Source organism: Callorhinchus milii, unplaced genomic scaffold (assembly GCF_018977255.1).
Source record: "Callorhinchus milii isolate IMCB2004 unplaced genomic scaffold, IMCB_Cmil_1.0 Scaffold5, whole genome shotgun sequence".
Lineage (NCBI taxonomy): Eukaryota > Metazoa > Chordata > Chondrichthyes > Chimaeriformes > Callorhinchidae > Callorhinchus > Callorhinchus milii.
The window spans coordinates 31,734,156-31,749,880 of NW_024704746.1; the positions used below are offsets into that span (position 1 = coordinate 31,734,156).

Sequence of the window (15,725 nt, forward strand, 5' to 3'; positions counted from 1 at the left end):
AAAAAGTCTTTCAATTAATATCATCTTTAACATTACCTGACCAGGCAGGCGGGACTTAAGTGAAACATCTCGTCCGATGGATGGCACCTCCAACAATATAGCACTGCACTGGAACGTTAGCCGAGATAATGCGAGTTCAAAGTCCTGATATGGGGCTTGAACCCACAAACTTCTGGTTATCAGTACATGTACAATATTCTTCAGAACATTAAATAGATGAGGAAAGTGTATGTTGGGGAAGATTGAATGTCTGCGGATAATATAGATTTTGTGACAAATTGGCTCTATAGGCTCCAGCAGCCCTCCAATGGCCATTCTTCATTGCTCTAAACCGAGAGCTCCCTGCATGTTGATTTCTGAAACTCAACCAGCCTGTTCTTGGAATAATCATTAGTATATAAAATCAACCAGCACTTGTTATTACACTCAGGAAAGATATATTGGTCCTGGAGGGGCTCCAGTGCAGATTCACCAGAATTATACTGGGGCTTAAAGGAATAAATTACGAGAATGGTTACATAAACTTGACAAAAGTTGAGGGTTGATCTGGTCGAAGTGTTTAAAGTGAGAAGGGATCCAATGGGGTAGATACAGAGCAACTATTTTCTCTAGTGGGGGCATCATCTTAGAATTAGAGATAGGCCATTCAGGAGTGAAATGTGGAAGCCCATTTTCACACAATGGTTGGTGGAAATCTAGAGATTTCTCCCCCAAAAGGCTGTGGGTTTTGGATCAATTAAAATTTTGAAGACTGAGGTGGATGGATATTTGTTAGGTAAAGCTATTGAGGGTTATGGCGCAAAGAGGTAAATGGAGTTGAAGTACAGATCAGCAATGATCTGATAGAATGGTGGAACAGGCTCGAGGGGATGAATGGCCTACTCTGTTCCCAACACACTCATACACTCAGCTACAGATTAGCATTGTAATGAATTTGGAGTAGGTTGCCTGCCAACACTCTTGGCTGGAGACTGGTGTCTAGTGCTGGGAGAGAACATAAAGGGATTTTTTTATTTAAAAAATGTGGGGAATGAAATGAAACCAGTCGCAAGAACTCTGGACCACCGAAGTTCTATAAACGATGTTGTGTAATGCACAAGGCTCACAACGAATAATATGGGGTCTGACGCTTCACTGAATACGCCAGCGTATTTTTGGTATCCAGCCCATTGCTAAATGCCAAAAAGGTTCTTGTAGCTCTTTGAATGTTCTGCGAGCTCTTTGAATGTTCTTGTAACTCTGAGTGAATAGTACTGTCATTGACCTGCAGGATGTGTTCTTGGTATCCCAAAAGGCTGAAGTAACAATTCTGTGCTTTTTGTTTTTGTCTGCAATTTCTACTGCAATTTCTATTGTAACTATGTTACTTGAGGGGGGGGGGGGAAAGTAAATTGAGGTCTTGTTAATGTATCATTCATCCTGTTTATACTGAACAGAAATGGAATGCTGCTGAGAGCAACAATGCTAAATGACAGAAGTGAACAATTCTGTAAATATTTGTTAATTTTAGTGTTGACCTGGAACATGACTCACTGAAGAAGCAGCCACATATTTAACAGCAAAGTTAGTCTTGTATTACCAAATATGTTGTTTAAATGGCACATAGTGTCACTTAAACAGTTTGCTCCATATTTTTGCTTACAAAGAAAACTATGTATTGAAGTAATCAAACCTTGGGGATTTGTTTTTTTTACATTACAATGTTACATACTGAAATGTCAACAAGAAGCTTATTTTGTCCCTCTCCCCCTCCGCTATACCATCGACGACTGTGCTTTCAGTCACTACGCCCCAAAGCTCTGGAACTCTCTCCCCCAATCCCTCCGTCTTGTCCCCTCCCTTCCCACTTTCAAATCACACCTAAAGACTTTACTTTTTGGTCATGCTTACGGTCGACTCCCCTGGCTCGGGGTCAGACTCCGCCACTGTTAAGCGCTCCGGGACGCTACCCGGCGTGAAGGGCTCTATATAAATGCAAGTTGTTGTAATTTGTTTTTGAAACAGATAGTAAATGGGTGTAGAAATTTGGGTTTGATCCTTCAACGATCACTTATTTTAAGGACACTTGGATCCAAAAAGCTTTTACAAGAGCTGTTAAAAATTAATGCATTTCTAATCAAACACAAACATAATGAATTACAAGAAGGGTATGCAATTTGGGGATTTAAAAAATCAGGTAGCTGCAGATTTGTGATTTTTCAGTTTAGTGAAGTTCAAACTTGGAAATTAATTTTCATTTTATTTACAAATTAATTTCGGAGGGACTTGCCCTGTGGCAATAAACGAGCAGCTAATTTGATAATTCTCATCAGGCAAATAAGGACAAAAATAGAAAAGGAAGTGCAGGAGAATTTTTGGGGGTAAAAAGAGAGCTAACAAGAACCAATAAAGGATTTCAAAAAGGAACATGTTCCTGTGATCTTTTTAAAAAAAAGTTATCAGATTTAGAGATGTACACTGAAGGATTTTTATTTTGGATTGTACAGATAGCCTGACATTGTACTAGTTACAACTGCATGAAGGGCTTCTCACAAAATGTGGAAATCATTTGGGCAGAAGCAGTCCGATGTGAATAGTGAATTTTAAGAAATTGAATTTAGTGGAGGTGGGGCTGGAAACTCAATGTGCTACGAAATCACCTCCTCAATGTGGTCTTAACGGGTGGACTCTTGTGCAAATTCTATCTTATTGTTTTTGTAGAATTTATTTAATATATAAATTACAGTACAAAATGCATTTTATGGTGCCTTTCACTTAGGATAAACCTCTTGATATGTTTAACAGATATGATGGGAAGCACCAGGCAGGGAAAATTAAATATCTTGGCCTTTGAAGAGAATTTTCCTTCGATCATCTATCACCATGCTTAAGAATAAAGAAACCAACAGTTCACATATATATATATATATACAATAAGTGTGTTCTTACTCCCTGGAGGGATGCACCTTGCTTACCTAATTCTGGATAGGAGAGTCGTGGAGTCCTGTAGCTCAGTGGTTAGAGCACTCGCTTTGCAAGTGAGAGACCTGAGTTCAATTCCAGGCAGAGGGCGAAACCTTAGGCAAGTTTCCTTACTCCACACAGAGCCTAATAATAATCCCTCCAAAACCAAAAACAATAATAAATTGGTCATTTTCAATCCACGACTGTTTGTGGGACATTGCTGTGCACAATTGGCTGCCGCGTTCGCCCACAAATATACAGTCAATTCACTTTACAGTGTGTTCTGTGAAGCGCTTTGGGACGTCCTCCCGACGTGAAAAGCGCTATATCAAATGCAAGGATTATTATTATTATTAAGTAGGTAAGAGCCAAGGTTTGGGGGACTCGGAGTGTGTGTTGGGATACTGCTGGAGGTTAAACTAGCTAAATCTGCAAAACATGCCATTGAGATCATTGTCTGGCAAGTGTTCCACTGCGTTGCCAGCGAGGATCACTGGCTTTGAAGAGGAGAGAAAAAGTAAGACAAACAGATTTTAGAAGAGTTTCAGAGGCCAGGGGCATTGTAGCTGAAAGCTTGGCCACCGATGGTAGTACAGAGATAATGAGGAATGGGCAACGCAAGACAATTGGAAGAGCAGAAAATATATCTAGGAGAATCTGGCTGAAATAAATTGCATAAATAGGGAGGAGTTTGATTGTCAAGGGAATTGAACAAGATAAGGGTTTTAGTTGTGTATATATATATAAAAAAAAAGTCATTAGTTTACTGCATCAGTTTACAGAATCTATGCACAAAGGATTTGGGAGTGAACACTTAATGTCCTCGATCAGAAGCACAACATATACAGCACACGACCTATGAAAACCCACACATCAAGCTTTGTGTTCAAAGGTCAATTGAACTTTTAACTTGAATTATGAGTTATTTTTATATATAATATATAAATGCAAATTGACAAACGATGGGGTCAATGCCTTGGAGAAACTCCATCATCCTTTGTCTAATTGACAGAATGTTGGCATAGCTGCTTATTAACACCATTTTTAGCAGTGGTTGATGCTTCTGTTAGTCACTGATTTATGTTGATCCTTGGAAAAGCTGCAGTTATACAAATTCAAAACAACTTAAAACCTTTTTTTTGTGAATATCTTTTTTCAACATAACAGTAAAAATACGTATGATTGTATGTTATTAATTATTTTCCCATTAAAGGTGGCATTATAAGTTTTTTTTAAAAAAAATCCTTACTGTTATGTAAAAGGCTGATGTTCAAGGGGTCACAGTCATCGGTCAAATGGCACAAGAAAGAAATAGCCTATGAATTATATCTGTAGAGAAATGGATGGTCAGTTTACACAGAACCACTCTGTTTCAGCAAACATTTTGTTTATTCTTGAAGCATTAATTTGTTATCACGAGGAAAAAAANGATGAAAAATAATTAAATCAGATATTCAGTCATCTGGCTGACTTGCTAACTCATTCAAGATCAGCTAAGGTGCATTTGATTGTTCTGTGACATTGAAAGCCTAAATAACAGAATGGAAGGATATGAACCCTCTATCATGGGTCTGAATGAATTCTGCTTATGCTGCATGTTGAGCATTAATTGCGAACATTAACCCTGATAGTCAAAGCCCTAATTGAGGTGGTCCTAGCTGGACTGTTCTTTCATTGGCAAGCTATGTGGTTTTCACTAGATAAACTCCAGCAGTACCCTTATGTACTCGGCTCTTGCCCACCTAATACTCTCCAAAAATAGGTAAGCAAGGTGCATCCCATTTCACAAATGGTAGCTTCCAAGGATTGTCTCTGTATCTTTATCTGTGCATCTCTGTTTCTGTGTGTGTGTGTGTGTATGTGCGTGTCCATGTAACTGCTTGGGTACACACCTCTCCCTATGTCTTTTTCTATGTCTCTGTCTCTTCTGCTCACTGAATACACACAGACACACTCTTTACAGTGTATCTCAAGGACATAATAAAGTGCTCCATCAAATTTAAGGATTACATTATTATCTGCATATATGTCTCTCTCCCTCTCTATGTGTTCTTGTATCTTTATTTGTGTCTCTCTGCCTGTGTTTGTGTCTATTTCTGTGTATATCTCTCTCTGTTAGTCTGTGTCTCTCTCTGTCTGTTAGTCTCTGTTATTATCTATCCCTGTGTTAAGTGTCTGTGTGTCCTGCCCGTACCCTCCGTTCCTCTGGCTCCGGTCTGCTCCACACCCCCCGCCCCAACCGCCCTACCATCGGTGGTCGGGCCTTCAGCCTCTCAGCCCCGAGGCTCTGGAACTCCATCCCCCAGTGCCTTCGCCGCCTCCTCCCTTTCCTCCTTCAAGGCCGGTCTCAAGACCTTTCTCTTTGACCTTCAGCCTTCAGCTCCCCTCTCGACTCTCTTCCCCCTCCTCGCTCCCTCCCTTCCCTCCCCTCACCCTGACCATTTCCCCCCAATGCTCGGGTCCTGACCCAACTGTACAGCGCCTCGGGACGTCCTCCCAACGTGAAAGGCGCTCTATAAATGGAATCTTGTTGTTGTTGTTATTGTCCCTCTCTCTGTTAGTCAGTTAGTATATCTATGTGTCTCTCTTTCTATGTTAGTGTGTTTCTCTGTATATGTGTGTCTCTCTCTCTGAGTTAGTATCAGTGTTTATGTTAGTGTGTGTCCTCTCTGTTAGTGTCAGTGTTTGTATGTTAGTGCGTGTCTGTTAGTGTCTGTGTATTTGTAAGTTAGCGTATGTGTGGTTCGTATGTGTGGTTTGATCTGTTAATGTGTTAGTGTGTATCTCTGTGAGTGCGTGTCTGTTTATATGTTAGTGTGTTAGTGTCTTTGTTTATGTGTATCTGTGTGTGTGTGTCTCTCTCTTAGTATTTGAATGTTACTGTGTGTTCGTGTCTGTGTTTGTATATTGGGATGTATCTCTCACTTAATGGTTGTATGTTAGTGTGTATCTCTGTGTGAGTGTCTGAGTGTTTGTATGTTAATGTGTGTTAGTGTCTGTGTTTGTATGTTATTGTGTGTTAGTGTCTTTCTTTGTATGTTAGTATCTCTCTGAGTGTGTGTCTGTGTGTATGTTAGTGCGTGTTAGTGTGTTTGTATGTTAGTGTGTGTGTTTGTATGTTAGTGCGTGTTAGTGTCTGTGTGCTTGTATGTTAGTGTGTGTTAGTGTCTGCTTCCTTGTATGTTAGTGTGTGCGTTTGCTTGTATCTCTGTGTGAGCGTCTCTCGGTGTTAGTGCATGTCTCGCTGTTAGTGCTTGTGAGTGTGTGTGACTCTGTGTTAGTGTGTGTATCTCTCTTAGTGTGTGTGTGTCTCACAGTTAGTGCGTGTGTCTCAGTGTGAGTGTATGTGTCTCTCAGTGTGAGTGTATGTGAGTGTCTCTCAGTGTGAGTGTATGTGAGTCTCCCTCAGTGTTAGCGTGTCTCACTGTGTGTGTCTCAGTGTTAATGTGAGTGTTTCAGTGTATCTCAGTGTTAAGTGTGTCTCTCAGTGTTAGTGTAAATCTGTGTGTGAGTCTCTCTCTGTGTGTGTGTGTGTCTCAGTATTAGTGTGTGAGTCTCTCAGTGTGTGTGTGTGTGTGTCTCAGTGTTAGTGTGTAAGGCCTCTCAGTGTATGTGTGTCTCAATGTTAGTGTAAGTCTTTCTCAGTGTGTATGTCAGTGTATAAGGCTCTCTGTTTGTGTGTGTGTGTCTCAGTGTTAGTGTGAGTCTGTGTCTCAGTGTGAGTCTGTGTCTCAGTGTTAGTGTGAGTCTGTGTGTTAGTGTGTGTGTGTGATTGGCTGCTGTGGGATGGCAGTTGGTCGGGGGGGGGGGGAGAGCTCGCGCGGGGGTGGAGCTCGCGCGGGGGCGGTGACGGTGAGCGGTGGTGGGGTGGGGGGGGTGAGGCTCAGGGCGCGCGGGGGGAGGCGCGCGGGGGGGGGCGGGGCGCGGGGGGGGCGGGGCGCGGGGGGGGGGGGCGGGGCGCGCGGGGGGGGGGGGCGGGGCGCGCGGTGGGGGGGGCGGGGCGCGCGGGGCAGATCTGAGCACCTGAGGAATGCGGGGAGTGTGAGTGCGAGAGGCTGCGAGTGTGAGGCGGGGAGAGAGAGGGAGGGAGGGAGTGAGTGTGAGAGGGAGGGAGTGAGTGTGAGAGAGAGGGAGAGAGGGAGGGAGTGTGCGCAGAGTCCCGGAAAGCTGCTGCTCCTCCCCCGGCCACCCCAGGGCGATCATGGCGACAGGCGGCTACCGACCCGGCGGCAACACCACCGACTTCCTGGAGGAATGGAAAGCCAAGCGGGAGAAGATGAGAGCGCGCTACGCGGCCATACCGGCCTCCTCCTCCTCCTCCTCCACCACCACCACCTCCAACAACAACAACAACAACCACCTGAGCGAAGCGGCTCCGAGCCGTAACGGCGGCGCCATCGAGCACAACAACAACAACAACAGCAGTAGCAACAGCGGCGGCGGCGGCGAGCGGCTACCGGCGGCCACAGCCACGGCGGCCACGGCGACTCCCTCAGCCGCTGGCGGCGGCAACAGACCCCCTCCTCCCGCACCCCCTCCCAAGCGCTGTGAGGAAGAGGGTCCTCCCGCCGCCGCCGCCGCCGCCATCATCACCACCACCCCCCCCGCCACCGAGAAGCCGGCGCTTCCCCCGGGAACCGAGGCCGCCGCCATCGCCGCCTCCGCCGCCGACGGCTGCTGTGACGGGAAGGTGCCGGCGGGTCCCGAGGGAGAGGAGGCTTCTCCGTCCAGCGGCGGCGGCAACAGCAAGAGCAAAGGCAAAGGGTCGGGACCCAGCGCCAGGAAGGGCAAAGGGCAGATCGAGAAGAGAAAACTCAGGGAGAAGAGGAGGTCGACAGGTGTCGTCAACATCCCGTCGGCAGAGGTGAGCGCTCTCGAGAAACCGAGACACACGACACAAAACAAAAAATAAAAACAAAAATAACGCAGCACTTTCGTTTTCATCCCGGATTCGCCGCGTTTGTGATCGGTGAAACGTGTTCGGACAACAGCTGAATTCTCTCTCCTTCTTCTCTCTTTCTCTCTCCCTCCTTCCCCTCTCTTTCTCTCCTCTCTCTCTCCTCTCTCTCTCTGCCCTCGACGCTGTGCGACGACCGGCATCGCAATGTTTATTATAGAAGACACTTGGGTTTGTCAGCTCTCTCTCTCTCTCCGGCACTGACTGACTTGACTGGACTGGACTGGACTGGGATGAAGCCACTTTTAAGTCACAAACTTTTTTTTAATATATATATTATTATTATTATTATATTGCAACCAAAAACCCCAAAGTGTTTGAGACGTCTCAACGATGTGATCAAAGCGCTGCGTCACCTCAAATGCACATTATCATCTGCCAACTTTCTGAGTTGAATTATTTGCCTAACAAGTCATTTTATTCCCCCCCCCACCCCCACAGCACCTTTTTACCAGACGAGAAGAATGAATTGGGGCTGAAATGAAAACATAGTGAATTATTATTATTATTATTATTATTATCGTTGACTTTAGCTCCAACGTCCACTGCCATCCCAAACCATTTTTTGTTAATAGAGAGAGAGTTTGTACGCTTAGCTCTGTAGCCTTCCCACATGTTCCTGTTCATTTTACAAGGCTGGATAGGATTGGATTGGATTAAAAACTTCTTCGAATAGAGATAGAGGGAGAGAGAGAGAGAGAGAGAGAAAGCTATCTACAGATTAATTAACTAACGACAGTGCTTCACTGATAGATAATGTTACCAACGTTACACCCAATCGCAATGGTGTACTTTTAACTTTCGCACTGTTTTCTGCTCACGCTCCCACGTTTTTAGGTCAGATCAGATGGTTGTGTAAACAGTTTCAGCATCTGCAGGAGGGCTTTTGATAGTTCTGTAATATTGTGATAAATCGTATCGTGTTTTATCTTCAGCTTTCAGGATGTCATTAGCTCCCCCCCCCCCCCCCCCCACACACACACACACCCCACACCGCCCGAAAGGCGAAGGCAGTTTTATTTCCAAACTGCACAATTTTTTATTTTGGAAATCCTTTGTCAAGTTATTCAGTTCCACCTGTTGAGTTAACTCTGGATGGAAACCGTTTTTAAAAATAATGCAGTAGTTTGACGTTATTTCTTTGCATCTTTACCGTGCATAAATAAACAATAAGAGGCGAAAGTGAATGTTTTGTACTGTTCATGGTTACAGTATAACATTTGACATGAATGGAGGGTTGTGTATATAGATAAGTTAGAGCGATGAACAGAAATGTATCAGCAATAAATGAGCTCATCACGGAACCAGCCATTGTTTATTACAGTAAAATATACATGTGAATTTGTTTTTAATTTCGTATTGGACAGTGATAGATTGAGGCAGAATTAAAACGAATGCTGCTATTTACTTGTTTCATTCATTAGCTGTGCAACCAAGATTCACATTTTTAAAGGTGTTTGTGACTGCTTCTGTGTAATGCTTAGCTTTGCAAAATCGTCCAGTTTTGAGTAAAATGTAATTAAGTAAATATAATTGTTTGGTTCCAAAGTGATTCATTCTCAAGCATGGTACACTCCCTGGGAGTAGTATATGGATCCCTAATCTGATTCTTTTTAACATTGGACTCTGATAGAATGATGTTTATTCAATTGTGACTTTATATTCACTCTTCTCCCCCTGAAAAAAATTGCAGGTCGATTTAACTGGAAGACCTCTCAATGCTTCATTATGCAAAACTGGTTGGCAAACACCTTGGAACCAGTTTGCTTGTCTGCCTTTTGGCTGCAGGGATAATGAAATTAGGTGGAAGACAGTATCAATTTGTGAATACAACAATGCATATTAAGACATGTGTTAAACATAAGCATCAAGACCCAACGTGCTGTGGGATTTTACAAGGTTATAAGTAAAATTTCCAAAGCGTGTTTTTTTTCTTTTTGATAATTTGAATTATTTATAATTTGAATTATTAAGATTAAAAAACAGGTATGTTTTGACATCGAGTTTGAAACAATAATGGTCAATTCCTCTCTACTTTTCTTTCTTTTTTGCCTCCTCCCCCCACCCCACCAGAAGAAAAACGTTGTTTGAGGATTGTGAGCTATTACAGTTCTTTTCGGTGGATAATTCTTAGCTACACATTATAATCTGCAAACTTGTTAGTTTACTATTTATCAGTCTTTTTTTCCAGATGAGAAGAATGAATTGGGATTTAAATGAAAAAATAGTCAAATTTGACAACTCCTATACAAAAAGTGCAGTGTTTCAAGCCTTTTAAAGTAATAGTTGTGGGATGTTTATCATTGTTTTCAGTTTGTAAGTGCTCCTCATTAGGTGTTTTCCTCCAACTTTTGTTTCAAAGGTATCTGCATAAGGCTGTTAGAAAGGGCCAGCCTTGAAATGTAACTGCTGATTAAGGGAAACGTTTTCCTCTTGGTGGGTTGTTTTCCTTATCCATATAAATATGTTTCTATACCAACCTGCTCTGTTAGCACGCAGCAGTCTCCATTATCTGCTCTCCCATTCAAATTAGCTTGTACCCAACCTTGTAGGTGTGGAATTGTGGACTCTTTCTATTACAACAACAACAAAATTACATTTATAGAGCGCCTTTCATGTCGGGAGGACGTCCCAAGGCGCTGGACAGTCAGGGGTCAGGATTACACTATCATTTGGTCATGGAAATGAGATTTCAGATACCAAAGAACATGAGAAATTCTGAATGATTATATTTTTGTTTGGTTTGTTAAAACACATTTACTGCAAAGAAAGTTATAATTTCCACTTCCTGAAAGGGCCAATGTAATTTGCCTTGCTAATGATGGTTTTGTGTCAGTATTGCAGTGTAACATGACTGATGATTGTTGCAGAGGGAATGGAATAGCAAAGGAGCAGCATCATGGAGTTTTAACATCTTGATTCTGATGTGTTTATTGGAACCATATGTCTCAACCTTTACTTTGGATGGAGCTGTCAAATTGCAGTTATTTGAACATATTAATAGATGATGTTAATACAGATAATACTTGTTAAATCTGAACATCATTTAATTAATACCAAATAAAAACTATATTCCATTACTGTAAAAGTCAAATCTAGTTTTAACTAGATTTAACTGTTTTAACTAGTGAATATTTTGGTGCTTTTTTGTGTTGAACAGGTTTTGAATATAAATAAGTACAGTAAATGGGAAATAACTAACTTAAGGGAAGTTTGTGGACTGAGTTGTGGATTAACCTTTTTTGAAAGTTTTTAAGTATGGATTTTTTGTATTTTAAACATAAATATCATGCAGTTGTGAAACACTGGTTTGGGAACTTCCTGATCTCATTGTATAAAAATGAGCCTTTTTATATATCATGTAAAATTCCATTATAAAGATGTAACAAAAAGATAGCTACATGTTACACTGTGATGTTGGATCTTTAGCCTGCATCTAATGTACCAAATGCAAAAAAAAATCTTCAGTATTGCAATTTTTCATCTCTATATTTTGTTGCCTATTCTGGTACAAGTAAATGCATGTTTTTCTTTAGTGTTAAAGCTTTGCTTATTTAAAATGTTCTACCAGCTAAATCAATATTCACATGCCCAAAAGCAACCTTTTGATAATTGTTAATATGGATTCAGGATAGTGTAGCGCAGTGCTCTGAAGAAACCCAGTTTCATTGATGCTACAGATAGGAACCCCATAGTGTGTAGAATAGTCTAATTCTAATATAATAAAGAAACTTATGTGCTAAACCAACTTAAATATGAATAATTTTGAATACTTTTATCGTGTGGAGGTGCATTCAAATGTGTTTTTTTAAAGTTGACCACATTACCTAACAAAAGGTGTTTATGTATCATTTGTAATCTCTCCTTAAATGATTGCAAGATTACAATCTCCTTGCAAAAGCAAACTTATGTTCAGTATTATATTTTAATGACAGGAAACAAATCAAAATACATATATCCTTTTCATGGAATGCATATACCTGCTTAAAAATGAACTGTTAACTATGTAACTGCAAGGGATAAAAAACATGTTTTTGTGATTCGGGGAATGGGGATGGGTAAACTTGAAAAACCTTCAGTCACTGTTCTCAAATGTTCTTGCCTGAAAGCTTTCCATATTAGGTTTTCCTTAGAATTCAATGCTTTTCAGCTGAGGCGTGTGCTGATTGAGAACCTCTAAGGAATGCGGAAATGGGAGTAGGGTGGGGGGGGGGGCAGGGAAGCTTGCAGTTGTAACCTTTAGTTACAGGATTCAAAATGAATATCAATATTATTGAAGTAATTCTTTAAAACCTTCGCTCAGATTAGGTTATATAAAATGGTGATATTGATCCTGGATGTTCTTGGTCATTTCAGTCTTAGGTTTTAATATTTTTTTAAGGGACTTGTTGGTCGAGTTCCTGATAGTGATACTCCATATCTAACAATCTGCCAAATAGAACTTTTTCTTAAAAGAAACATAAACTTTATGAAACTAAAGAAAAAATTGTATTCCTTCTCTTTGAGCAAGGTTGCATTTTTCAGTGAGGAAAACAAGGCAACTGTTTGTCTTGATCCACCTGCTGTCTAATCTCCCCCCAATTCCCCCATTTCTTCCATTTACCCCCTGCAGATGGGAGAATGAAGTTAGCTCACACTGTGGGCAGTTATACAAGGTTTACAATGCAGAGTTTGAACCGCCTTCCACCAGGTAAAACTATTGCAGAATTTCTCCCATTGAGAAATTCAGATAAACTCTTGTGTATCTGCTTATTCCCTTCTCCTGGGATCTACTGTTGTTTCAGAATCGCTAATGATTGTGTGGGCAAAATGGAGTCAGGAAAAGTGTTTTAATGACAGGAAAATGTTCAGCCTCAGATCTGAGCCTGTTGGCAATCCCTGCCTAAGAGGATTTTTGTTTTGTCTTGCCATTTCTGGTTTAGTTTTGAGTGGTTGTGTACAGCCATGCATGTATTGCTGAAATTGCTTTTCTGATAGTATTTTAGATGTTTTAAGAAGGGCAGTTGCTCAGAGCGTGACAGTGAATTACAATATGATTTGCATTTTTGTACTGCCATTCACCTCAATGGAGGGTATCTCAAAGCACTTCACACTGCTTACTACTCACCCAAGCCGGGGTGTGGGAACCGAAGAGGGTGGGGAGGGGAAGGATGACCAAAAGTATGGACAAAGCGGTAAGTCTCAGATGGGCTCTGAATGTGGGGAGGGAAGGAGGGGTTCAGAGAGACTTCAGATAGAGTTTCAAAGAGTGGGGCAGAAAGGTTGAAAGCGCACCTGCCAGTGGCAGAGCAGATAGGGAGGGAAACTGTGTATGAGCATAAATTATACAAGTAGCAAACTAACACTTTGGAGTAATTGATTCATAAATACTGTATTATAACTCCTGCAATAGCAGGAGTACCCGGTCTTGTATCCAATAATTACTTTCCATATCACTAACAGAAATAGGAATATGCTTAACAAGTTATACTGTAGCCATAGTTTGTGCAATTTAACAGATCGATTTACTATAATATCCATGGTGAAATATGCCCAGAGGACCTTTCTTCCAACTACATAAAATACGCCTGAACTTTGTTTTTATCGTTTGGACCATATGTACTACAATAAAAATATTTTTTTAAAACATAACTCATAAATAGGATAGATATTATGTTTTCTGTATCAGAACTTTCTTTAATAGATTATCAGAGGGAAGTATTTTGATAATGTGATAAATTCATGTGTTCATTTGAAACAAGTTTCTTTAGGTCAATAACTTATTATTATTTTCACTGTTATTAAGTCAGCTCCTTTATAATGTAGTGTAACAACTTTTCTCAAAGTTACTGTTAGAGCCAAATGTTTTCTTTATTTTCTTCCTTTACCCAATTTGTGTACCACTTGATGTACCTAATTTCATTAGGGTGTAAGATTTTTTTTCCTATCACTTAGTGATATCGCCTACAAAATACAGTCACTGCATGCTACAGTAAATCCTGTGAAGTATTTTGAGATGTTTTTATGACGAGATAAGGTACTATATCAAATGCAAAGATGATTATTTTTGATTAGCATTCATGCTATAACCTCAATATCTAGTAGCACAATAGTAGCCTCTGCGATGACGATGCATGTATAATCTGCAGCTCCTTCAAGGATGTTCCAATTTGCATGCTGGACAGAAATACACATCTCCGATACCAACATAGGGTGCTAGGAAGTGCGCGAAAATAAAGCTGGGACTGAGTGAGAAACAAAGAATCAAACAGATAATAGTTGTAGTAGAAAAATGGCAAGAAACAGCTTGGAAAGGGCTATCTACAGGGAGCATAAAAATATGAATATGCCACATAAATGAAAACACAATGCATGGGAGAAAAAATTCTGTACAATTTTGGTATATCAGTATAGAGAGAGGTGGGGTTGAATTAGACATATTGTGATATCCATGAAATAACTGCTCAAAATATTCAAACTTTAGGAACTGGGGTTAATGTGATAATGTTTATATATCATATGATTTCCCCCTCCCCCCAATAGATCTAGATGCTGTGAAGAAGTTAATTTCAACCAAACAATGAAGAAGGTATCAAAAATAATCATTCAACTTTCATTGGAACTGATTTCTAGAATGGGACTTCTGTTATAGTGGTCACTCTTTTGTAGCAGAGTAGATTATTTCAAGATTTAGCCTGTAAATCACCCAAACAGATAACTTGGCAGAAATTTCATAATTACAATATCAGAAATGAACTTTATGGCTTTCTCTTTGTACAACAGAACCACGGTGGGATGAATAAATAGATTTTATTGTGTAATGCCAAATATGTAATATATTATGCCAAATATTTAACATCTTATTGCCAATAAAAACTTTTTTTTAAAACTTAAGTGCTAAATATAGTTGGGTTAAATCAGCCAGTAATGTGAGATTTTGTACTGTTCGTCCATGTTGGTAGAGATGTTTTAAAACCATAACATCTCATTTGTATTTTTAGTTCGAAGGAGAATGCAGTTTTTAGTGATATGCCTCTGTCTGCATGTATATGCTGCATGTTGATAGTGCCCTCCATTTTATTTTGGGAGACAGTGGAATGAAAATTTAATAAATCTTCAATTTGGATTATATTCTGTAGAGCTGGGGATCTTAAGGAGTGATTTGTCTGAAGTGTTTACAATAATAAGGGTTAATAGCAAAAAGGGGGGGGGGGAGGTGGGTAATCAGCTCTTCCTCTTGGTAGAGGGTTTTAAAACAAGAAGAATTAAAACTTAAAATTGGATAAACAATAATCCTTGCATTCCATGTTGTGTTTTATCATAATGTTGAAACATCTCAAAGCATCATTTTTACTTTTAAAGTGCAATGATTGTGTATTTGTAGGCAAACGTGGCAGCCAATTTGTGCACAGCAAATGACTGATCAATTTGTATCCGGAAGGCACCATTAGAAGCTTATCTCTTTGCATAGTGTCAGTCTTATGACACATTGGAGTGTCATTCTAGACAATGCGTTAAAAGTCCCAAGGTGAAGTTTGAACCCACAGCTTTCTAATTCAGAGGCGAGAGTGCTACCAAGTCAGCCAGGCTGACATCTACAAATCTAGAGTTTAAAAAGGTTACAAGGGAAATGGAAAACAATTCTTCGCGCAAAGGATTGTGGAATGCACTGCCCCAGAAGACTACACGTGGGTGTTTGGGCTGTTTAAAAGGAAATTGCTACTTGGGAAGTAAGGTATTAATTGAGAAAAGATGGAGAAATTAAATATATTTTAGTTATTGTATATATTGGGCTGGTTATAAAATTCTGGTTTTGGATTATGTTTGTATCAACTGTATATATCAG

At 40.4% G+C, this 15,725-nt stretch overlaps 1 protein-coding gene across 1 annotated transcript in view; it reads left to right on the top strand.

Annotated features, from left to right (window-relative positions):
* Positions 1–7,046: 7,046 nt before the first annotated feature.
* The window catches only part of pawr (PRKC, apoptosis, WT1, regulator), a 48,598-nt gene continuing 39,919 nt past the window's right edge, over positions 7,047–15,725 (top strand). The window contains exons 1-2 of the mRNA XM_042335050.1: positions 7,047–7,369; positions 7,487–7,807. Coding sequence (XP_042190984.1) covers positions 7,145–7,369; positions 7,487–7,807 — 546 coding nt within the window. The 5' untranslated portion in view covers positions 7,047–7,144. The remainder of the gene's footprint in view (positions 7,370–7,486; positions 7,808–15,725) is intronic.